Source organism: Rhinatrema bivittatum, chromosome 2, assembly GCF_901001135.1.
Source record: "Rhinatrema bivittatum chromosome 2, aRhiBiv1.1, whole genome shotgun sequence".
NCBI lineage: Eukaryota > Metazoa > Chordata > Amphibia > Gymnophiona > Rhinatrematidae > Rhinatrema > Rhinatrema bivittatum.
The window spans coordinates 464,713,948-464,739,828 of record NC_042616.1 but is presented as its reverse complement, the minus strand read 5'-3'; the positions used below and the strand labels follow the sequence as shown (position 1 = coordinate 464,739,828).

At 44.8% G+C, this 25,881-nt stretch overlaps 1 protein-coding gene across 8 annotated transcripts in view; it reads right to left on the bottom strand.

The window, feature by feature from the left end:
- RELCH (RAB11 binding and LisH domain, coiled-coil and HEAT repeat containing) overlaps positions 1-25,881 on the bottom strand; it is a 500,624-nt gene that overhangs the window by 67,032 nt on the left and 407,711 nt on the right. For all 8 annotated transcript variants that reach the window (XM_029590486.1, XM_029590488.1, XM_029590489.1 and 5 more), the window contains 2 exons: positions 24,146-24,284; positions 10,439-10,555 (listed from right to left, as the gene is read on the bottom strand). In XM_029590486.1, coding sequence (XP_029446346.1) covers positions 10,439-10,555; positions 24,146-24,284 — 256 coding nt within the window. The remainder of the gene's footprint in view (positions 1-10,438; positions 10,556-24,145; positions 24,285-25,881) is intronic.

Sequence of the window (25,881 nt, the reverse complement as noted above, 5' to 3'; positions counted from 1 at the left end):
ATTTGCTTATGCGACACACTCTTTCCTTTGATTTTTTAAACAATGCCCTCGCCTGTTTTACACTCAATCTTTATAGCTACATCTTTCAGTTTTTTCTATCTTTATTTTATCAAAGTATTCCTTTTGAAAGTTTAGTGCTAGAGCCATGGATCTACTTATTGTCCCCCTTCCAGTAATAAATTCAAATAGAATTATGTTATGATCACTATTGCCAAGAGGCCCCACCACTGTTACCTCTCTTACCAAATCCTGCATTCCACTAAGAATTAGATCTAAAATAGCTCCCTCTCTTGTTGGTTCCTGAACCAACTGCCTCATGAAACAGTCATTTATTCCTTTCAGGAAATTTACCTTTCTAGTATGTCTTGAATTTTGGGATAATTGAAATCTCACATTATTACTGCATTGCTAAATTACTTAGCTCCCTGATTTCTCATAGCATTTCATTGTGCGTTTTATCATTTTGGACAGGTGGACTGTAGTATACTTCTATCACTATACTGTTCCCTAACACACATGGGATTTTTAGCCATAAAGATTCTATCGTTCATCTAGTTTCTTGCCGGATCTTTATCCTGTTAGACTCTATGCCATCCCTCCCCCATGCTTCTCCTCTATCACTGCGGTATAATTTGTACCATGGTATAGCACTGTCCTCTTTCTACTAGGTCTCTGAGATGACCATTATGTTTACCTCTTCATTCAGTGCTATATACTCTAACTCTCCAATCTTACTTTTTAGGCTTCTAATATTGGCATGCAGACATTTCAAAGTATGTTTTTATTGGTATTCACAACCTGCTTATCAGCTGACAGAGATAATTTGGAATCTTTTAACTCAGATGGTTCTTTACTTACAGACACATGGACTATTTTTGCTTTTATTGAAACCTCTCTGTTGGGATGCCCTAACTCTCCTGTTTCAGTAGTATCCTTCAAAGATACCACCCTCCAAACCATGTACCGCTAAACGACTTCACTGTTGGCTTTCCTTTTTGCTCTAGTTTAAAAGCTGTTCTGTCTCCTTTTCAAAGGTTAGTACCAGCAATCTGGTTCTACCCTAGTTAAGGTGGAAAAGATGACTTCTTCCTCAAGAGTTTGGCTAGTTCTTTACAAAACTGAAATCCTCTTCCCTGCACCAACCATGCATTGAGGCTCTGGAGCTTTGCCTGCCTAGGGGGAGTAGAGTATGGAACAGCGAGCATTTCAGAGAATGTTACCCTGGAGGTTCTGGATTTCAGCTTTCTACCTAACATCCTAAATTTGGCTTCCAGAACCTTCCTCCCACACCTTCCTATGTCATTGGTGCTCACATGTACCACAACAGTTGGCTCCTTCCCAGCCCTGTCTAAAATCCTATCTAAGTGACGCATGAGGTCTGCCTCCTTTGCACCAGGCAGGCAAGTTATCAGTAATCCTCATGTCTAAGAGCCACCCAGCTATCTACATTCCTAATAATTGAATCACCAACTATGACTGCCAACCTAACCCTTTTGTCCTGAGCAGCAGCCCTAAGAGACTTGTTTTCAGTACGAGAGGACAATGCATCAACTGGAGAGCAGGTCCTTGCTACAGGATCACTTCCTGCTACACCAGGGCGATGCTCTCAGACCAGGAGACCTTCCTCCTCCAAAGCAGCTCCAGGGCTGCAGACTGGAGTTGGGACTTGGCTACTATGTCCCTGAAGGTCCCATCTATATACCTCTGTCTGCCTCAGCTCCTCCAGGTCTTCCACTCTGGCCTCCAGAGATCGGACTCATTCGCTGAGAGCCAGCAGCTCTTTGCAATGGATGCACACATACAACTTCTCACCAACTGGTAAAAAATCATAAATGTGGCACTCGATGCAAAAGACATGAAGGCCTTCCTCTTGCTGCCTTCATCTTAATTTTGTTGAATTCTTAGTTAAGTGTAGATTATTAAGGAAGTAGGAATGTATAAATTAGAGTCCTTTAAGTTTATTGGTGTACTCCATATTAATTTGGTAGTGACCTTTAATGGGATAATTAAATTCTTGATAAGGGATGGAACAATCCTGTGTTTTAGATAAAAGCCTAATTGATTTTTAATATGAAAGTGCCTCTTGCCTATTTATTTATTCAACGCTTTTATATACCGACATTCGTTTGACACATCACATCGGTTTACAGTATAACTTAGGAAGGAGGGAAAGACACACATTAGGATTTCTTATCTTAGGCTTGTTTTTTTTAATTATAGGCACACACACGCACGCACACTAATGAATATGACCGACTATTTCACATCTCCCCCAAACTTTTTAAGTCCTAAAATATCCCAAAGCAATATTCTTTGATCATCTTCAGCCACCAGCCAGATGATCATTTCCTCTCAATGCACCCTCATGAGACACTAGAAAAGAACATACTTAGCTCCCTGTCCTTCTTGTTTAATCAAAAGGCCCACACACAAACTCTAGAAAAGAACGTACCTAGCTCCCTCATCTTCTTATTTAATTCACAGGGTGTCCTGAGTCGACTCCCTGTGTCTTATATCATGATTCTTTGTTCCAGAATTTGCTTTTCATCAAAAAATGCTCAACTTTGTTAAAATGAGAAAAATTGTTGGAAAAAAACTGAAAGGAGCAGCTATAAAAGTAAAATGTGTGCAAGAGGCGTGGTCATTGTTAAAAAATACCATCCTAGAAGCACAGTCCATATGTATTCCACACATTAAGAAAGGTGGAAAGAAAGCAAAATGATTACTGGCATGGTTAAAAGGGGAGGTGAAAGAAGCTATTTCAACCAAAAGATCTTCATTCAAAAATTGGAAGAAGGATCCAACAGAAGAAAATAGGATAATGCATAAACTTTGGCAAGTTAAATGTAAGAAATTGATAAGACAGGCTAAGAGAGAATTTGAAAATAAGTTGACCGTAGAGGCAAAAACTCACAGTAAAAACTTATTAAAATATATCCGAAGCAGAAAGCCTGTGAGTGAGTCAGTTGGACCATTAGATGATCGAGGAGTTAAAGGGGCACTTAGAGAAGATTTTATTTCTTTTCTCTCCATCTGTCTTCTTCCCTCAAATACACAGTCAGGTTCTCATTCTCACATGCTTTACTTCTCTCTCTCTCACACACACACATAGGCTCTCACTCTCACATGCTCTCTCTCATACAAGCATTCATACACACAGTCTCTCACTGGCACATGCTGTCTTTCTCACACACACAGAGGCTCTCATATGCTGTTCTGCAAACTTTCAGGTCTTCACTCCCACACATAGTCTCTCAACTCATCTCATACACTCACACATACACACTCTACAGGCCCTCAGCCTCTCTCTCACCTCTGGGCCTCTTCTTTATGGGACGCCACAGGATGGGCTCTGCAGCGGCCCTGGTCTTCTCGGGCCGCGCTGCTCCTCTTCTGCACGTAGCTGATGCTCCTCCTCTTCCGTCCTGCCCGCGCGGCTCCGGCAACATTTTTCTTACGGGGCCGCGCAGGCACGAAGGTGGAGGAGCACCTGCAGTGGCTGATGCTCCTCCTCCTTCCAGGGCCGCGCAGGCAAGAAGGAGGAGGAGCACCTGCAATGGCTGATGCTCCTCCTCCTTCCAGGGCCACGCAGGCAAGAAGGAGGAGGAGTACCTGCAGTGGCTGATGCTCCTCCTCCTCCTTCCTGCCCCTGCGGCTCCGGCAACATTTTTCTTCTGGGGCCGCGCGGGCAGGAAGGAGGAGGAGCACCTGCAGTGGCTGATGCTCCTCCTCCTTCCAGGGCCGCGTGGGCAAGAAGGAGGAGGAGCACCTGCAGTGGCTGATGCTCCTCCTCCTTCCTGCCTGCACGGCTCCGGCAACATTTTTCTTCCGGGGCCGCGCGGGAAGGAAGGAGGAGGAGCACCTGCACATTTAGACGCAACCTTTTTCTTTGGGCGTGGTGACATGAGCTCCACCACGGCCCTGCTGATCATCTTGCTGTGTGTATCCGGCACACAGCACAGCAGTAGTTCACCGCTCAGCCGCCAGTGGGATGAGGTCCACCGGCGGCCATCGGTGGCTCGGCGCCCCCTAATGCTCGGCGCCCTAGGCGATCGCCTAGTTCGCCTGGTGCTTCCACCGACCCTGCCCCTCTGAGTCCAGAATTCCTTGTCAGTGGGGGGTGGAGAGAAGTGAGATTAACTTCATGGCTCTGAGCATTATAACTATACATTTTACCCATTTCAGCCTTTTGTATACAGCAGTAATAATCATGCTGGAAGCTGATTATGGTCTCCAACTTAACTCTACTGATAAATAAGTGAAAGTTTATAGTAGTGTTCATTTACAAGTTCTAATTAAACACAGACCATTACACTGCTGGTCTTTCCAATAAATCTGTGACTTTATAGTTTTAAGTTAATTTGTTCTTGTATTATAGCTCAGGGATGAGCAAACCTTTTTGTACTATGGATACATTACAAGTTATCGGTTGCAACAATAGGCGCTGTGGAGTGAGGGGTAGGGATGTCCCCCTTAGATCTTCTTGGCACAATGACAATCAAACCTCCAGCATTTAACCGCAGGCACTTAAGTATCCAAAAGGTTTAAATATCACCATTTGCAGCACCTGAGGAACCCTTGCAATCATAGATCCTAACCTCTAACAAAATCAGCAAAACCTTCAACCCAGCAGAGATACACTTTAATGGCAAAAGGTACAAGACATTTTTCTGGCTAGCAGAATAACTCACAGTCACAAATGTGGATCACATATAGACCCTCACCAAATAAGAACAAAAAGAACAAAGATTAAACAGAAAGTTGTAGACAAAAAAAAAACTGAACTGGAAACCACTATAAGCCAGACTCATATACAGTGCAACAATGCAAAAACAGAAAGCAAAGTTGCTTACCTGTAACAGGTGTACTCCTAGCAGAGCACAATGTTAATCTTCATACATGGGTGACATCAGATAGAGTCCGGCATGGAAAATTTATGTCACGTTCCAGAAACTTTGACTGGCACACTAAGCATGCTCAGCATGCCACTAACCACGCGTCTATAACATAGAATTACGAAAAAATAAAATAAAACCTAAGAGAAACCCAACTGCGTGGGATGGGGGGGGGACAGGTTTCGAGAGGACTAACATCCTGCAATCCTAGGAGTACACCTGTTACAAGTAAGCAACTCTGCTTGACAAGCAGGATGGTAGTCCTCACACATGGGCGAGTCCCTAACTGCAGGCTGTTCCTGAAAAACAAGCAAGACCAACAGGCACCCAAACCAGGTGCCAATGGGCACAACAACACAGGCACCATTGGTCACAGCGGGAAACAGCCTGAACCTGAAAAAGGGCCCTAGGCCAGAAGAATTGGGTTCTACAGCTGAAAAAGTTTCAGGATGACAGACTGGCCGAAGCTGCTATTGTGTCAGCCATCCATGTCCAAACAGTAGGGAATGGCGAAGGTGTGGCGGGAACTCCACATTGCGGCCTTGCAGATCTCAGTCACAAGGATTGCTCTTAGGTGGGCCACCAAAGCCACCATGGCTCTGACAGAATGAGCCTTGACATGGCCCCCAAGCTGCAGTTTCGCTTGCGCATGGCAGAAGGAGATGCAATCCGCCAGCCAGTTAGGCAGAGTCTGCTTGGCAACTGCAACTCCCAATCTAATGTTATCAAAGAGATGAAGAGGTACATGGATTGCCTGTGGCCTGCTGTCTGCTCCAGGTAGAAGGCCAAGACTCTCTTGCAATCCAAGCTGTGCAGAGCTTATTCACCCTGGTGCGAATGAGGCTTGGAAAAAAAGGTGGGCAGAATGACTGACTGGTTAATGGAAATCTGTCACCATCTTAGGCAAGAATCTAGGGTGTGTACGCAGAACCACCCTATCATGAAAGAACTGTGTATGGTGGGTATGTCATCAACGCCTGGAGCTCAGTGACCGCAACCAAAAACATGACCTTCCAGGTCAGGTACTTCAGGTCACAGGTGCACAGTAACTTGAAAGGATCCTTCATGAGCTGAGCCAACATCACATTAAGGTCCCAGGACACAGCAGGAGCACGCAGAGGAGGCTTCAATTAAAGCAGACCTCACAAGAAATGCCCCACTATGGGCTGCATAGAGATGGGCGAACTATCCACCCCTTGGTGATATGCCCCAATGGCACTCAGATGTACCCTGACAGAGTTGGTCTTCAAGCCAGCATCCGAGAAGTGCAGTAGTTTCGATGTGGAGCAGGAGAACGAATTTAAACTGTGACACACATACCATACAGCAAAACTCTGCCACTTCAGGCTATAAAACCTCCTAGTGGAAGGCTTCCTGGAAGCTACCAGGACCTGAGACAATTCATCTGACAGGTCAACGGGCTGCAGAATTAGCCTCAACATCCAGGCCATTAGAGACAACGCCCTGAGGATGGGATGGCATAGCCTGCCCTGATCCTGCGTGATGAGGTCGGAGGGAGTCCCCAGACCGATCAGATCCCTGATAGAGAGATTCCGCAGGAGCGGGAACCAGACCTGCCTCAGCCAATGAGGGGCCATGAGGATCATGGTTCCCCTGACCTGCTGGGGCTTCAGGAGAGTCTTCATTACCACAGGAAGCGGAGGATAAGCATACAGAAGGCCCCTGCCCCAATGGTGGGCAAAGGCATCCGAGGCTGGTTTGCCATCCCCCTTGTAGAGGGAGCAGAAGTTTTTCACCTTGCTGTTGCAGGGGGAGGCGAAGAGATCCACGTCTGGAGTTCTCCAGAGTTGGAAGATCCGGTCCGCCACTGCCGGATTCAGAGACCACTCATGGGGTCGAAAGGCCCGACTCAGGTGGTCCACCACCACATTCTCCATCCCTGCAAGTTACATGGCTTGGATCAGCATGCCCTGAGACCGAGCCCATGATCAAATCTGAACTGCTTCCTGGCACAGGAGGAACAATCTCATACCTCCCTGTTTGTTGATGTATCACATTGCCCCTGGTTGTCGGCCTGGACCTTGTTGGACAAGCGATCCCAGAATGCCCAGAGCACGTAACGAATCACTTGAAGTTCCAGAAAGTTGATCTGGCACTGAGCTTCCTCAGCAGACCACAGACCCTGCGCACGGAGTCCCTCCACATGGGCACCCCACCCCAGGGTCAACGCACCCATGGGGCGCACAACCTGGGAAGAGAGGATACTGAAAAGGAAACCCCTACTCCAAATTGGGCAGGCTCTTCCACCAAGACAAGGATGTCTGGAGAGATGGAGCAACGTGGATGTGTACATGGAGGTCCTGGGTGGCCTGCTGCCATTGGAACTACAGGGTCCAGTGGGCTCTGCGCATATGCAAGCGAGCCAAGGGCATAACACGGACAGTGGCAGCCATTGACCCAGAAGACAGAGCATGAGGTGGGCAGAGATCTGCCGGCTCCAGTGAACCAGACCTGCAAGGGACACCATTGTGAGTGCGGGCGCTGATGAAACCCAGCTGTGGCGACAGGGTCAGATAAGACTTTGGGTAGCTGATGACAAACCTGAGGGACTCCAACATCCAAATGGTCAAGTGCAGGGACCGAAGCGCTCCCTCCTGGGTGCTCTCTTGACTAGCCAGTCATCCAAGTTAGGTAACACCTGCACCCCTAGACGGCGGAGGTGCACTCCCCACTGCTGCTGCGCACTTGGTGAAGACACTGGAGGCCCAGGCGAGACCAAATGGCAACACCCTGTACTGGAAATGCCTCTCGCCCATGATAAATGAGAGACATTTCCTGTGGCTGGTGAAGATTTCGATTTGGGCATATGCACACTTGAGACTGAGGGAGCAAAGCCTGCCCCCTACTTGCAGGAGAAGAATCAGTGTGCCCAGAGTGCACATTTTGAACCTTTCTCTTTTTAGATACCGGTTCAAGACTCTCAAGTCCAAAATAGGACATAGTCCCCCTGTTCTCTTTGGAATTAGGAAATAGCGAGAATAGAACCCCCTTCTTTGCTGCTACAGAGGGATGGATTCAACTGCTCTGGCTGTTATGAGGGCGGAGAGCTCCGTCAAGAGTATTTCCTGATGTGAGAACTGACCTCAAGAGGGGCACAGGGGAGAGTCCACGGGAACACCCAGAAAGTTGAATTGATACCCTCGATGAACGATGGTCAGGATCCACTGGGTCCAAGCTGACACTGGGCCAGAGGTCTGCAAAGAATTGCAGCCGGCTAATGACCAGAGGGTCCGACGTCAAGGGTACACCTGATTGGTTTATGCTCCCTCGCAGTCCATCAAAACCCTGTAAAGGGGCTCGGCTGGGACCTCGGGCCACCCCTAGAGCTCATACATGAGCACGGGCACGAGAGGCTGGAGGATAATATTTCCCTCTTGCGGTAAAAAGACCTTTGCAAGCCCTGCCACGAGGATTTCCTGGCAGAGGACGGTGGGTCCGATGTACTGGCTGAAAGATGCTGAAGGGTCTTGTGGTGATCCTTCAATTGAGCCACAGCATCCCTCACTTTATGACCAAAAAGGTTCTCACCAATGCATGGGATGTCCACGAGCTTCTCCTAGACCTCTGGCCGGAGATCAAAAGCTCAGAGCCAGGCCATTCTGCAGGCACCAATGCCTGCCACTGTCACCCTAGCAGATGTTTCGAACATGTCATAGATGGAGCACAATTCGTGTTTGCCGCATTCTGGACAAAAGCCAAAAAAAGTGTCCTGTTGCTGCTAGGGCAGACACTCTGACAAACTCCTGGACCTGTTTCCAGAGGTTCCGAGAGTACTGCATTATGTACAACTGGTAGGAAGCAATACGGGCGATCAACATGGTGCCCTGAAACACTTTCCTGCCCAGCGCATCCAGCGCTCTGTGCTCTTGACCCGTCATTTCGGGCGCTCCAGCCAATGAAAGCACATGGACGGGCGGGCGTGATGCACGCCGTGACGTCACGCCCGCCCGTCCATGTGCTTACATTGACTTGAGCGCCCGTCAATTTGGGCGCTCAAGCCAATGAAGCACATGGACGGGCGGGTGATGTCACGCCCGCCCGTCCATGTGCTTTCATTGGCTTGAGCACCCAAATGGGCGCTCCAGCCAATGTAAGCACGTGGATGGGCGGGCGTGACGTCACGGCGTGTGTCACGCACGCACGCCCGTCCATGTGCTTTCATTGGCTTGAGCGCCCAAATTGACGGGCGCTCAAGCCAATGAAAGTACGCTTCGCGCCGCTCGCGCCGTGACTGGAGGGGGCACAGAACAGTGGGCTCTTACCTGACTTCACAATCTTCAGATGAGGGCTGAGCCAGGAGAACCGGGACCTGCGCGGGGGGGACCGCTGCAAGCTGCTTTCGCCGCCGGCTGCCCCCTCCGGAGGACGGCAGAGAAGGGAAGGGGCTGAAAGCAACAAAAAGTAAGTTGGTAACATGTCAAGTTGCTTCGGGAGGAGGGGATTTTAGGTTTTTAGGTTTCCTTTTGGGGGAAAGTTTGCCATCTACCCTTACCCCTGCCTCTAACGCAGGGGTACGGGTAGGCGGTAAATTAGCAGGTTAAACGCGCGGCAAAACGGCAGGGTAAAAAAGCGATAGTCGGGGCACGCGTTACTGTATGGGAGGGAATAGCTAATTCGATCGTTTACATGTAATATACATGCCGCGGGTGGAAGGGGTTACCCGGTGATTTAAAGAGGCGGTAAGAGTAGGTTAAAGGGGATAGTGTATCGCGGGTTGGACTAACGCGGCCGAAAAGTGAGTAGAAAGCGGGTTAGGAGCAGGGTAACCGCGGCCGCACTTTACTGTATTGACCTGTCTATTACTTATGTTACTCTGGGTTACCTTAAAAGTCAACAGTTGAGGGATGCTAGGTGGTTCTGAGGTGCACACTGCCATGCAAGAGAGAGGGTTTCTGAACCCCTGGACTGCCAGGAGACTGCAGAGTTAGTTTCAGAGTCCCTAGGGGAGGAAATCTCAGCCATTACTTAATGGAGACACCTAGAGGACAGACTTAGGATTCACATTAGCTGAATTAGAAAGGGAGTTGCAGTTTGTGGCCTCTGGCTGCAGACCATCACTTTAAATACCAGGCAGAGTTAGGAGGACATAAAAATACAGAAAAACAATCCAGGATTGTTGCAAAAAAAAGCTCATAGGCCAACATAGGCCAGTTTTGATCGAGATGAAAGCCCTAAGAGCAGAAGGAAACTGCCAAGTCAAATAAAAAGTCAATAGCTAGTAATTGAAGAAAAGAAAAGAATAGTTCTCTTTTATATTTTCAATATATTCCTTATTCTCATAAATAGCTTTCTGGCAAGTGTCTAAAATGGCTTCACTTATTAGCTAACTGGTCCATGCAGCGTGTGATGCAATTTGTGACAATTCTTACCAATGCTGCTGTGCCTAGGGAAATCAAGATTTAAAGGTGGTGCTTAAAAAGGCAAATAAAAAAAACAGTTTACAAAACCAAAAGAAAAACACTTAGGAAACAATTATAACTAACTTCTGTAGCACTTATTTAAAGACAAAGTGAGAAGGATACAGCAACAGGAAAGAGCACTGTAGGCTTCAAAGAGATGAGTGGCAATGTCCAGCCTTTTGGCATCCACAGCTTGCTGGTTGTTGACCAAGGCTAATTTATGCAAATTTGGAAGAACAACTACAAAAAAAGTAGAAACAGGTATTTAATTAAATGTATTTTTCTTTGCATCTCTTCTGCTTATCTTCTACTCCTCACATTGCACTTGTAAGTAATTTGTTGTATGCTGACCAGATTTTTTTTAATAAATACAAAAACAGCAGCTCTCACACAAGAAGGTGCAATAATAATGCAGATAACAGAGACATCAAAACTTGCACCTCAACAGCCGAAGTGCTGCAGAGAAACAATATCATCACGTGATTGGTATGTGAATTGTTTTTGTTTTATATTGCGTTTTTTTTATATTGCAAATAAAACTTTTAAATCAGTCACATTCATAAGAAAAAAACTTGTTGACTTATCTTATTAGTGCAAATGAATCGTTGTTCAAAATGCAGCAAGAATATTAGAAAAGACCGGTCACCCGACGCTGCACAGTGTTTCGAGAGTGCTTGAAATTTAGCTCTCTGCATCAGGGGAAATCACCATCATAAATGGCAAATTATGGGCCAGATTTTAATATCTACGCCTGATTTTATAACATGCGCGCGCAGCCACACGCGCATGTTATAAAATCCAGGGTCGGTGCGCACAAGGGGGTGCGCACATGTGCATCTTGCGCGCGCCGAGCCCTAGGGGAGCCCCGATGGCTTTCCCTGTTCCCTCCGAGGCCGCTCCGAATCAGAGTGGCCTCGGAGGGAACTTTCCTTCCACCACCCCCCCCCCCCCCCCCCCACCTTCCCCTCCCTTCCCCACCCCCCAGCCCTACTTAAACCCCCCCATACCTTTATTTTTCAAGTTATGCCTGCCTCTGGGCACGCATAGGTTGCGTGCACTGGCCGAGTGCTGGCGCGCGATCCCCCAGCCTAGAGGCCCTACGGAGGCCTTTGGCCACGTCCCCGCCCCTTTTTCAAGCCCCGGGACATACGCCTATGCAAAATAGGCTCGGCACGCGTAAACCCCCCCCCCCTGCACGCGTAAATACAGCTGGATTTACGCGCGTAGGTCTTTTAAAATCTGCCCCTATGTGTTTTAGCAGGAACACTCGACAGTTTGATTCTTATTGGTGGTAGCTGGAACAGTGGTTCTCAGAATCTTTTCAGAGTTACGAGACATAAAATTAACTAAGTTGTTGCAAGGAAGACATTTACTATGAACTGACTAATTGCTTTAATCCACTTCTGCAAGGCTTATCATCTTACTTCTTCCTATCTGGCATTTATCAGGATACCGTATGTAGCCAGCATTTTCTCATGGAACACAGATTAAATACTGTAGTGGCCCTACACGAATGTAAATGTTGGTCACTATCCCTCTTGACTAACTACATACACTGCTGATTTTAAAATAGTTTCCAGGTGCTGCTGGGCTCAGCCTTCTGCAATTCTGCACCTAAGTTGCCATCATGACTTCAGCAGCATTCATAACCAGCCTTTTTCTAGTTTTTAATTTGTGTGCATTGATTTTGTACGCATACATCTCTCTAGAGTACAATATGCATTTTATTAGGAATTTACCCCAAAATAAAATTTTGATGAACTTGGTGACATTTATTCTGTACTATCTTATTTTGAACCTCTTCTGTACAAATGTAAGATAGTGTCATAATTTTTGTTATATAAATCTTGCCAATTTTTTGTTCGATTATTGCTTTCATTTCTCCCTTTCAGTATTTTCCTTTGTCTGTTTTCTTACTTTCTATTGCTTTCTACACTTCCTCTAAGTCTCCTACATTTTACTGGCATCTCTTTTTTTGCATTCTATCACCTGACTATTCTCACCTGTTTTTTCTCCTGTTATTTTTCTGCACTTACCAGGCACTGCAAATTTATGTACGAGAGAACCAGTCATACGAACCACAGAAGTGCTGGCTGCATGCAGGGGGAGGTTTGCAAATAAAGCAAAATTGCTTACCTTGTAATAGGTGTTATCCCAGGACAGCAGGATGTAGTCCTCACATATGGGTGACATCAGTAATGGAGCCCTATGTACGGAAAACTTCTGTAAAAGTTTCTATGAAACTTTTGACTGGCACCAGTGTGCCTACTGAGCATGCCCAGCATGCTATGATATTCCCTGCCACAGGGGTCTCCCTTTAGTCTTGGTTTGTAGCAATAGCGTTAGCCAAAAATAAAATAATAAAACGTATCGGACCCAACTCCGCGGGGTGGCGGGTGGGTTTCGTGAGGACTACATCCTGCTGTCCTGGGATAACACCTATTACAAGGTAAGCAATTTTGCTTTATCCCAGGACAAGCAGGATGCTAGTCCTCACATATGGGTGATTAGCAAGCTAGAGGCTGAGTCAATTTGTCATGTAGCAACAGTGAAGTATTGTTGATGGAATGAATCAGCCGAAGATCACAGCAGGTTGGACGTAGAAGGAGTTGGGATTATACTGGAAACAAGTTCTTTAAGACAGATTGTCCATAGGCTGAATCTTGTCTTCCTTCTTTGTCTAGACAGTAGTGAGCTGCAAAAGTGTGAAGAGAACTCCAGGTTGCTGCTTTACAAATGTCCAGAATAGGTACAGAGCGAAGGTGTGCTACTGAGGTTGACATTGCTCTGACTGAATGTGCTTTTACTCGCCCTTGAAGAGTAAGGCCTGCTTTTCCATAACAAAATTGAATGCAATCTGCAAGCCAGTTTGACAGAGTATGCTTACCCACTGCTTTACCTGGTTTGTTTGGATCATAGGATACAAACAGCTGACTGGATTTTCTTTGGGCTGTAGTGCGGTTTAAATAGAAGGATAACGCACGCTTACAGTCCAAAGTGTGTAAGGCTCGTTCACCTTGATGGGAATGAGGCCTAGGAAAGAATGTTGGTATAACTATGGATTGGTTCAAATGAAATTCCGTGACAACCTTAGGAAGGAACTTTGGATGTGTCCGGAGGACTACCCTGTCATGTAGGAACTTTGTAAAAGGTTCGTATGTGACTAGTGCTTGTAATTCACTGACCCTTCTAGCTGATGTAATGGCTATAAGAAAGACCGTTTTCCAAGTTAGGTACTTAAGGTCACAGGTATTTATGGGTTCAAATGGGGAACGCATGAGCCTAGTTAATACTACGTTCAGGTCCCATTGAATGCTTGGGGAATGAATTGGAGGTTTAATGTGAGTTAGGCCTCTCATGAATTTACTGACGAGAGGCTGTGTGGAGAGAGGCGCATCACCTAGCTTGTTATGATAAGCTGAGATTGCACTTAAGTGTACCCTTACAGATGACGTCTTAAGACCAGAGTCTGAGAGATGGTAAAGGTAATCTAGTAGCGTGGTAGTGGGGCAAGTGAAAGGATCTAAATCTTTCTGAGTGCACCATAAAGTAAACCTTTTCCATTTGTAGGAATAATTCTTTCTAGTGGAAGGTTTACGTGCAGCTATTAGTACCTGAGATATATTAGTTGAAAGGTTGAATGGTTGCAAGATCAAGCTTTCAACATCCATGCTGTCAGGGACAGGGATTGAAGGTTGGGATGGCGCAACTGTCCCTGTTCCTGAGTTATGAGAGTGGGAGCTACTCCCAGGCGAATTGGATCCCTGACTGAGAGATCTAGCAGTGTGGGGAACCATACTTGTCGAGGCCAATATGGGGCTATGAGTATCATGGACCCCTTGTCCTGTTGTAGCTTTACTAATGTTTTGGTTATGAGCGGTATTGGTGGATACGCGTATAACAGGCCTGAGTTCCAATGGCGAGCAAACGCGTCCTTTGGTAAGTTGTTCTGCCGGAAGAGGAAAGAGCAGTAATTGTTCACTTTGTAGTTCAGATGCGACGCAAAGAGATCTATTGTTGGTTGACCCCAGCGTTGAAATATCTTGGTTGCTATCGCTGGGTCGAGGGACCACTCGTGTGGTTGAAAGTGGCGGCTGAGGCGATCCGCTACTGTGTTGTGGATGCCTGCTAGGTAGGTGGCCCGTAGTAGAATTGAGTGTGCTAGGGCCCAGTCCCATATTTGAGCTGCTTCCTGGCAAAGGAGGTACGAGCCCGTACCACCCTGCTTGTTGATGTACCACATGGCTACTGTGTTGTCCGTTTGGATCAGAACAGTTTTGTGTGAAAGGCAGTCCTTGAACGCATGTAGAGCATAGCGTATAGCTCGAAGCTCCAGGAAGTTTATTTGAAAAGAGGCTTCTTGTTTTGTCCACGTGCCTTGCGTCTTTAAGTGAGCAATGTGCGCACCCCACCCTAAGGTGGATGCATCTGTTGTTAAAGTCACTTGTGGAACTGGTTGCTGAAAAGGCAGGCCTTTGAGCAAGTTGATTACGGATGTCCACCAGAGAAGAGATGATCTTAGATCTGGTGTGATACGAATGGGAGTGGACAATGGTTGAATGGCTTGAATCCATTGAGATTTGAGTGTCCATTGCGGTAGGCGCATGGTCAGTCTGGCCATGGGAGTTACATGAACTGTTGAGGCCATGTGTCCGAGTAGGGTGAGGCACTGATGAGCTGTAACTCGAGATTGATTGCGAACTGATTGTGCTAAGAGGACGAGTGCCTGAGCACGGTCTCTTGGAAGAAAAGCTTTTGCTGTGATAGTATTGAGATCTGCACCTATGAACTGTAACTGGTGAGATGGTGTGAGATGGGATTTCTCGTAGTTGATGAGAAACCCCAAGGAGTGAAGTAACTGCATTGTGAGATGGAGAGAAGTGAGAGCACCGTTTTGTGTTTGACTTCTGATTAGCCAATCGTCCAAGTAGGGAAACACATGTACTCTTTGCTTGTGAAGATGTGCCACCGCTACTGCAAGACACTTTGTGAACACTCGAGGTGCTGAGGCTAGGCCGAAAGGCAGTACTCGATATTGGAAGTGCTGACCTTCCACCAGAAATCGCAGGTACTGTCGATGAGGAGGAAAAATGGGAATGTGAGCATAAGCGTCTTGAAGATCCAGAGAGCAGAGCCAATCTCCTTTTTGAAGAAGAGGTAGCATGGTGCCTAATGACACCATCCTGAATTTTTCTTTCTTTAGAAATTTGTTGAGATTTCTGAGATCTAGGATTGGGCGTAGGCCCCCGGTTTTCTTTGGAATGAGGAAATATCGGGAGTAGAATCCTCTGCCCCACTGAGGCCTGGGAACTTTTTCTATGGCCTTGGCAGTCAGTAGGGTGGATAATTCTACTTGTAGAATTGTGTAATGATAAGACACTGTCCAAGATGGGATAGGAGGATTGTCGTTTGGTACAGTGAGGAAATCCAAGTGGTACCCTTGAGATACAATTGAGAGTACCCATTGATCTGTCGTGATGGAGTTCCAATTTTGATGGAAATGAGAAATTCGGCCTCCGACAGGTAATTGTGGGCAAGGGTTTTTGGAATGACTCATGCTCTCTGGTTGGATTTCAAAATCCAGACGTGGACGCTGCAGGTGGAGGCTGTTGAGGTCTGGCAGGTCTCTGGCGAGGTTGTGACCTTTGAGTAGGCCTTTGCTGTCTGGGTCTGGCTGCTGGGGGATAATACCGCCTAGGGCGGTAATATGGTTTCCTTGGTTCTCTTCTTGGAAGCCTCCTAGAAGGTTGGTGTACTTCTTGCGGCAGCTGAGATAGTTGTTTAAGGGTCTCAGTGTGATCCTTAATTGTCGCCACCGCCTCTTTAACTTTATCCCCAAAGAGGTTTTCTCCAAGGCAGGGCAAGTCTGCCAAGCGCTCTTGTACCTCTGGTCTCAGCTCCGATGATTTCAACCAGGCCCATCTTCTGGCTGTGATTCCTGACGCTGACAGTCGGGAGGCTGTTTCAAAGGAATCATATGTTGCTCGAACCTCGTGTTTACCCGCCTCCAGGCCTTTGTGCACGAGTTTTAGTAATCCGTCCTGAAATTGGTCAGGTAACTGGTGTGACAGTGTTTCTACCTGTTTCCACAGGTCTCGCTGGTACTGATTCATAAAGAGCTGGTAAGAATTTATTCTAGATACCAGCATGGCAGCTTGGAATATTTTTCTTCCTAGATTGTCCAGGAACCGGTTATCCTTACCAGGAGGTGTAGAGGCATGCTGTTTTAACCTCTTGGCCTTCTTTTGGGCCGACTCGACCACCACTGACTGATGCGGTAATTGTGTTTTTTGAAACCCTGGGATGGGCTGTACCAGATAAGTGGCATCAGCACGCTTATTGACCGCTGCCACAGATCCAGGGTGCTCCCACATTCTGTACATCAATTCTTGTAGGACCTCATGGACTGGAATGGCAAGAATTTCCTTAGGAGGATCTACGAATTGGAGAACTTCCAAAGTTTTTTGTCTGCTGTCTATCTCTGAAAGGAGGGAGAAGGGAATTGTTTCAGACATTTCCTTTATAAAATTCGAGAAGGAAAGATCCTCCGGTGGTGATTTTCTTCTATCCTCTGGTGGTGAGGGCTCAGAGAGGATATCTTCCCCTGATGAATATTCTGAGTCACTAGAGTCCAGAGGATGTTCTATAGGCCTAGAAGGCTTAAAAGGAGTGTCAGAGAGTGGTGTTTGTGGCCTGATGGGTGGTATGACACCTGAGGGGCCTGGTAACGGTTCCTGATGGAGATCAGAACCTGGATGTTGAGGTGCAGAGGAAAAAGCGTATATAAGTGAGTCCAATTTTTCCATCAGAGGTTGAAAAATGGACGTATCATGAGATGGTACCGGCTGTGCCATCGAGGTCGATGGCCGCATTGGCAACGATGGAATCTGGGGCATCGACATCAAAGGTACCGCTGGTTGCGCCCTGGATGGTACCAGTCCTGGAACCGACGGCATCGTTGATTGTGATTTCCTCGGCATCGGCATCGCGTGTACTGGCGATGGAATCGGCGATGGTATGAAGGCCGGTGTCGATGGCAGGAGAGGAGTAGTCGGTCGTGGCATCGCTTCCACAAAGGCATCCTGAACCGCTTGGCGTATATAAACGTCAAGTTCCGCCCGCATGGATGGTGTGAACAGAGCACCCATGGGGGGAGGCGGTGGTGGCGACATCAGTACAACCTCAGAGCCCTGAGGAGGTACGGTTCCTTCCGCCGGAATCGGCGAGGATCGCCTTGTCGATGGCTCGGAAGCCTTACCTTTGAGCCGGGGTTTCTTGGACGGTGCCCCGTCATCTGTCGATGGCTCACCGGCTATCGGGGTAGGTGATGCCGTATGCGGCCTACGATGCCGATGGTGATGTTTGTCTTTTTCGCGGGCTTTCTCACTGCCCGATGTTGAGGCCTTGGACGATGGTGAGGGGGAGGAAAATGGAGCGTCTCCCGACTCACCTGAGTGACGTTTTTTCAATACTACTTTTCTAATCGATCCAGCCGGAGACGATTGTTTGGAAGCAGATGGAGCAGTAACTAGTTGAATCTTGAATAGCTGCTCCATTTTGTCCAGCCGTAGACGTCGACCTTTCGAGGTCATCGTAGCGCATAAGGGACAATTTTTTACCTCATGACCCTCACCAAGGCAAAGTACACAGTCCTGGTGTGGGTCTGTGATAGACATATTTCTCGCGCATTTTGGGCATTTTTTAAAACCTGTAGCCATTTTGTGGCCGGACAGCCGTCGACGGCCTAAGACTCAGGTAAAATGTTTTTAACCAAAAAACGGAACGGAACCGCGAGAACGGTAAAAACTCACCGCGATGACTAAACTAAGGGAGACCCTTTGCGGTTGAAGTTTTTTTTGAAAGTTTTCCGTGAGGAAAATTGTGGAGAATCCCACAGGACTCCTAATAACCGCGAGGCTAACTGCTTCGCGGAAAAAAGAAGACTAAAGGGAGACCCCTGTGGCAGGGAATATCATAGCATGCTGGGCATGCTCAGTAGGCACACTGGTGCCAGTCAAAAGTTTCATAGAAACTTTTACAGAAGTTTTCCGTACATAGGGCTCCATTACTGATGTCACCCATATGTGAGGACTAGCATCCTGCTTGTCCTGGGATAAAATATATCACAGATCACAACCATTATCAACCAAGAAGAAGTTCCAGTTGAGAGCTGAAACCATGATTCTTACATGACAGTGCAGAAATTTAATCCTTAAGATTATTAGGTTTACTCTCATTTTATTTCAGCTTTTAACTCTCATAAATATAGACTACAATTTACAACATGCAATAAATTTAAAATCACAAAACATTCTAGCAGCTACTATGAAACACAGCGTATATGTTTTATCACCTAGGTCCTAGAACCATAGAAAATCCACTTTTGTTTAAATTACATGCTAAAAATGCAGTGGCACATAAATGTATAATGAAAAGATATTGTTTTCATCTCATTCATCAGTATTAATTCTTAATAAATCAACAAATTGTGAATGCTGTATTTTCTGCTTGATTAATTCTCCCACTCCCTTTTAATATATAGTTCCCAGTTTCGGTGCACTTAATATATGTCTAAGCCCTTTGGTTCACCTATAGCATTATTTGCACTACACTAATTCTATTACTTTTATAATGTTGACAAATAATGATATTATAACCCCTCACAGACCAATTCTAAATATGGACTAATTTAAAAAAAAAAACCCCAAGTGCATTACTTACAACAGGCTAATTTCTATGCACTAAGCTAATACTCAAGAAAGCATACATTACTTATCGATAGTAGGTGTTGTCTGAGGACAGCAGGATGTAAGTACTCTTAGGTGAGTGATGGCACATGACATCACAGCTTCTATAACTTTCAGAAGCTCTTCTGAACATGTGCAGGACAATCTCACAATACATCCTCTGTGGCGGGACCCTCTCAAATCTTTAATTTAGCTAATAAGAGTAACTAATTCCTAGGGGAGGTGGATGAGTTCTTTGAGGTCTTACGTCTTGCTGCCCTAAGAGAATACCTGCTATAGGTTAATAATTTGCACTATTTCCGAGGACAAGCAGGATGCTAGAGTCATCCCAGATGTGGAATCTCTGGCTATAGATTGTCTAACAAAAAAAAAAAAAAAAAAAGGCAACACAGAAATAAAAAGAATGGGAGCTAAGGGGGATGAAGTAGGATTCCAAATCAAGCCCCAACTACACCTTTCGGGACAGATAGACCAAACCTACTGTCGCATTGGAATTCCCTAATTAACAGTAATGAGATCTATTTCATGGAGACTGATCTCAGCTGCTGCCATGACTGACAATATGACCTTGTCATGCCTTTCATGAGACAAGCCTACCTGGCCATAACAGAAAGATATAATCTGCTATCCAATTTGAATTTGACTCTGGCAATTTCAGGTCTAGTTGGATCAAAAGAAACAAAATGCTGGAATGGCTGGAATTTATTAAGGAAAAACTTACTTCTGAGTTATTGGATTGACTGGCTGCAGAGAAAAAGGAAAACTGAGTATCCCCATGGAATGGCTGTGACATGGGACAATTCTGCACATACTAAGGGTGGCTTTTGAAAGCTCTAGAGACTGTGAAGTCAAGCTTCTGACCAGGATTCTGTCTGATGACATCACTCACCTGTGTGGACTCACATCGTGCTTGTCCTCAACATTTCTATTTCATTTTATTATATTTATTAACCTGTTTTAGAATTCACCCAAAGTGATGCATCATATATTTAAAATTACCATAATGTAAACAAATACATCATAAACTATGCAAAAATAAAAAAAGCCTTCATCCTAACACAAGTATACGACAGAGGTGAACCAACCTCCTAATTGAAAAGAGAAAACCACAAGCAATCAACAAATTATCAAAAGGTAACCCAGTCTAAGGTCAGTTATCCACCAACCAATGCAAAGAACCAAAGAAAGAGCATCGCATAATCAAACCAGTCTCCTGGGCTACAGCAGACCTATCAATCAGTATTGAATTACTCAGCATTAAATGCTTGTTGAAAAGACATGTTTTTAAATCATTGCAAAATATAAGGAGATCGGATTCTGATCTAAGTTCTGTTCAACAAGCTGCACAACTGCGTGGCTATAACTGAAAAGGTCCTAGTATAGTTACTGTTAGTTTTGTTTGAACAACCGAGGGAACAACTAGTAAATACTCCTTATGACTATTTCAATGTACCACCTGATTCATACGGAATTAAGTGGTCTTGCAAATATTTGGGGCCTAGGCCATTCTTCGCTTTTTATTTCTTTATTTTTTTTTATTTTAGTAATTTTGAGATGTTTATCCAAAAAGGATCTAGGCGACTTACAACAACTGATAAAAATAATTTAAACTGACAGCAGACTTTCACTGGCAACCATCAATGGTCACTAAGGTTGGTATTAGTAATAAATTTGGCAAATTTATTTTGAATTTACTGTAACTGCTAAAGCTATTTGGTAAACCTGTTATTTACAGAAGAGCATTAGCAGACCAATATATAAAGTGCTGCAACTGTCTATATATACTACTAATGCATGGACCACAGTGGCGAAATCAAATGGATTAAAAAAAAAAAAAAAAAAAAAAAAAAAAAGAGTAACTACTTAAGCAAATACAGCTGTCAGAAGACATTTGTTTAATAGCCATAGACATCAGTTCATTCATTGTAAGTGATGCATCCAACCACATTCCCAAATCTTGTGTCTTTGAACTAACAAGTAAAGGAATCCCATCCAAAGTAAGCTGAGTATCCTGTTTGGGAAGGCTCTCCCTACCCAAAGGGCTTCAAATTTATTGACGTTAAAGTTAAGTTTATTATCTCAAAACCAACTAGCAATGTCTAGTAAGCACTGGTTGATGCTCAGGAAGGCTTTGATACCTTCATTCCCCAGGGGGAAAAAGTTGACTATCATGAGCGAAAATTGTTAATTCACTCCAAATTGTTTAATGATTTTACACAAATGGTGTAAATGGGAGCAACAACAGATACATAGGTGATGTTAAAGAAATCATGTATCAGAGACTTCTTTGGCCCAGGTCACATTTTAAACAAAACCAATTACCAGTCTTCCTGAAACCTGAAACTATTCACAGTTTCAGGTATTTTAGTCCATTTGAATTTTCTGAAAGCAAAACCTGTTAAGCTGTTTTCTCAATAGATTTTGCTATATATATTGAAAACATTTTCTAAATCCCTGCATATTGCTGTTAAAGAAGTTGATATACTAAGTAAGGCTATGTGAAATTCACAACATGCAAGAATACTTACATTTTGGTATTTTGCATACTTTTTTTTGCAAAACTCCTTTTTCCAAATTCATTTTGTACTATCTTGTCTTGTAAATAGTAAACGTTGCGCATAGTGGGGCAGATTTAAAAAAAAACTACGCCCGTGCGTACTTTTGTTCGCGCGACTGGCGCAAACAAAAGTATGCCAGATTTTAATAGATACGCGCGTAGCAAAATCGGCAGCCTGCGCGCGCCGAGCCGCGCAGCCTGCCTCCGTTCCCTCAGAGGCCGCTTCGAAATCGGAGCGGCCTCGGAGGGAACTTTCCTTCCACCCCCTGCACCCTCCCCTCCCTTACCCACCCCCCCCAGCCCTATCTAAATCCCCCCTACCTTTGTTCGAAAAGTTATGCCTGCCCGAGGCAGACGTAAATTGCGCATGCCGGGCTGGCTGCTGGCGCGCCATGTTCCGGTCCAGGGGCTGGTCCTGAGGCCACGGCCACGCCCCCGGGCTGGAACCATGCCTGTGGCCCCGCCCCCGGAACACCCCCGATGATGCGCCAGCCGTGACACGCCCCTCCGACACGTCCCCCCAGGAAAGCCCCTGGATTTATGCGCGTCCCGGGGCTTTGCTCGTGCCGGCAGCCTTTGCAACATAGGCTCGGTGCGTGCAGGGGGAGCTTGGGGCAGGTTTTCGAGGGATACACGCGTATCTTACGCGCGTACCCCTTTGAAAATCTGCCCCAGTATGCTATGTGCAAAAATGTACTTAAGATTTGAGTTAATGAGTTCCTGTGATGCAATATCATGAAAAGCAACTCTGATTCAGAATTCAGTGAAAACCAGCATACAAAGATGTCTTTGTGCATCAGTTCTCACAAAAAAGATCACCATACTTCAATGAGGGGTAGTTTTTTTTCCCCTAGTGGATGTCCTGGGAGTTCAGATTCTACCAAGTTCATTTGCATGGGTAGAAACTTGTGTGTAAACAAGGCCGTTAACCTGCAGGTAGTTCTGTGCATTAGTACATCGGCCCCTGATCTAGCAACTATGCCTCCATCACAGCATTTTTACATTATCCTGAGCTTTTAAGTACTTTTTATATGGGGGGGGGGGGGGCATTGGTATAAACAATCCAAGCAAAACTAAATGCATAAAAAGCATCCCTGCAGAGATCTACGCTTGCCTTTCCTGCACAAAACAAGGCATGTAGTTTTGAAAATCCAAATCTATTCATGTTGCCGCCTCCCTTGAACCTAGGAAAATATATGGGTAAACGTACACACGCTGAGGAAACCAGCCATTTCTGCTGGAAACATTTTTTTTATCTATGAAAATAGCTTTGAAAATTGCCATCCCCATGCATAACAATATTATTTTAATAGGTGCATAAAACAGATAACAGTAAGTTAGCTAATAGTTAGCAAGATTACCTTATATAGGAAACCTGAACAGTAAGCTGCCCCTACCACTAAAAGACCCCTTTATTTTGGAAATCGTTTGGCTAATCATTCCCAGGTTGGGGGGAAACCAGCTTTTTCATAAAAATCTCAAGGGCTGCATCCAACCCTGGATGAAAAAGTGAGAGATTGATTGTTTTACTTATTTACTCATCTCCCAGTCACACACATCTGAGGATATTTGGATTTTACTTACTAAAGTAGCAATTGTGAGCTGGGAACAAGGAAAGCAATTCACTCATATTCCTGGTAAATGATAGTAGCAAATAAAGAAATACAATTGCCATGCAGGTATTGAGGCATCTTTTTATGCCAGATGATGCCACTAACTAGGAAACTGGAATGAACAGAAGTAAAACTAATCTGGGAAAAGTAATTGCCACTGTCAGATTCTTCCTCATTTCAACCTACCCTCAACACCATTTTTGTACATTCTACTCCCTTCCCACAACCAATACAAAATGTTAGCACTGCACTGGCAGACTATTACAAGTGGCCACAGAGGCAGAGAGCCCTTCTCATACACTCCTTCTAAGGGCCTATTTGAGCTCATCTTGCTCTGAAGAGCAAATAAGCTGTGGTAGATGAGAGAAGCACTAGCTTCCTGCTTGCTAGCCTCCACAGCAGTTTGCACTATTCCATCAACACACAATCTATTTTTTTCCCCATATTTTCCCTTTTTAATCCCTCAGCAGTCTCTGCTGCCCTTCTCCCTCCCCACTCAGGCAGTGCAGGTGACCTCTGCTGCCTCTTCCATGGCACACAACTGGTTGGTTACCACTACAGCAGCAGCTGCCTTTCCTTCTTGGGCTTGTGCTGCTTGCTCAGTGTTGTCCAGGCCCAGCTGACCCTGCAGGTCAGTGATTCTGAACCATGAACCATGCAGTACAGCTCTAACCCCCATAACTTGTTCAGAGCTGCCACTACAGTGGTGCCATTGCCCAAATGTAGCTCCTGGTCCTATGTAGTAGGTGAAAAGACTGCAAAAAACGTCTTTTACTGTTATGTATAGCCCACTGGCTATCAGAGAGGGAAGGAGACTCCACTGTACAAAGGACTGCAATCAATGACAAATGTACAGAATATTTATAAAGGCAGAGTCAAGAGGAAGAATGTGTACAATAATTATATAACTTACATTCATCTCTGAATCTGGGCTCAGTATTAGGTCCAACTCTTCCAAATGTTTTTATTATTTCTGTGTGCAAAGAATGTTGGTCTTGATACTGAGGATCTTCCAAAAATGAAGCCAGCTGCATCTTTACACGCTCCAATAACTTACAGTCCAAAAAAAATATAAAAGTTATTATAGAAGGAAAAATAATCTAATAAGATGCATGTCAAACACTTATTTTCTTATACAATGATGAAGAGTTTGTCAAACAGCACTGCATAATGTGATAACATTCAGATAATGAAATTCTATACTCAGAATTCTGTTTTAATACAAGAGCTTTATCTGACAAAGGGCATACACATGTGATTTACTTGAATTACAACCATTAGGTCTGCAATAAGTTTGGCTGCATGGTTCTTGCCCCTAGCAAATAAGATGCTACTGTAATTACCATACCATTTTGATGGCAATTCTTTATTAATTGCCACTGCAAGACTAATGTTAAAGGCAATACTACCAAGAGATTGTTTGTGGCTCTTGGTATGTATTCACAAAACAGCGGAAGACAGTGTGTGAGAGTATAGCTTTTTGGGAACAGAAAATTTCAACTCGGTGAAAAAAAAGAAACCACTCGGCAGAGAGGAAAAATTGGTTAACTCAAACTATTACTATCAATACATGAGGTAGTGTAGTTGTGGTGTTAGTTCACTTAGATAAGTAGAAATAAAGATCAACCAAAAAGTTAGGTGATAAACTATTTATTTGACTAAATGTACTGAAGAAAAATCATCTGACAAGTTTCCGTGGACGAAAACAAACTGAGGGGAACCACAAAACCACTTCAGAATTGTTGTGCATGTTCAGTGAAAGGCTTTTGCCTTTCCAAAAGCTCTGAAAGATTCATGTCCGGTTAGCACTGAGTGCAGTCACATAACCCACTTTTGTGACTGTGAACATGCATGCCTTCAAAGAAAAAAATTATCACCTGCAACTTATTTACTAACCTTTATTTCTGTGCAACAGGGAAACAAATATTAAATATGGTCTATCCATGTGTTCTGCAGACAACAAATTTTTAAAAATATTTGTGTTTGTCTTGTAGGGACATGCATTTGTCTTAACCGAAACAGCCCATTTTAATTTCAATTTGTTTTCCTCAAAATGAATGCACGGGGCCTCTGAAAAACCCAAAATTGTTTGTGTTTTTTGCTTTGGCAAATAACACGAACTATTGATCAAAACGAAAAACCTGAAAAAAAAAAGAAAAAGGTCGCAAAACACAATTCAGTCAAAAATGGGCTGAAAACGAAACAAAAACAAACAAAAAAAAAAGAACTGAAAAAAAAAATTGTTGCACATCTCTAATATCTTACAATTAATAGACTAGATTTTCCATGTTTTTAAAATTTCATTTTATACATATATTTTGAAATTGTATAGCAAATGTTGCTTACCTGTAACAGGTGTTCTAACAGGACAACAGGATGTTAGTCCTCACATATGGGTGACATCACAGGATGGAGCCCAATCACGGAACACTTTTGTCAAAGTTTCCAGAACTTTGACTGGCTCCTACTGGGCATGCCCAGCATGGCACTAACCCTGCAGCCAGCAGGGGTCCCCCTTCAGTCTTGTATAAAAGCTACAGGCAGTGCCGAAAAATAAAATAAGAAAACATTACGAACCCAACACCGTGGGGCGGCGGGTGGGTTTCGTGAGGACTAACATCCTGCTGTCCTGTGAGAACACCTGTAACA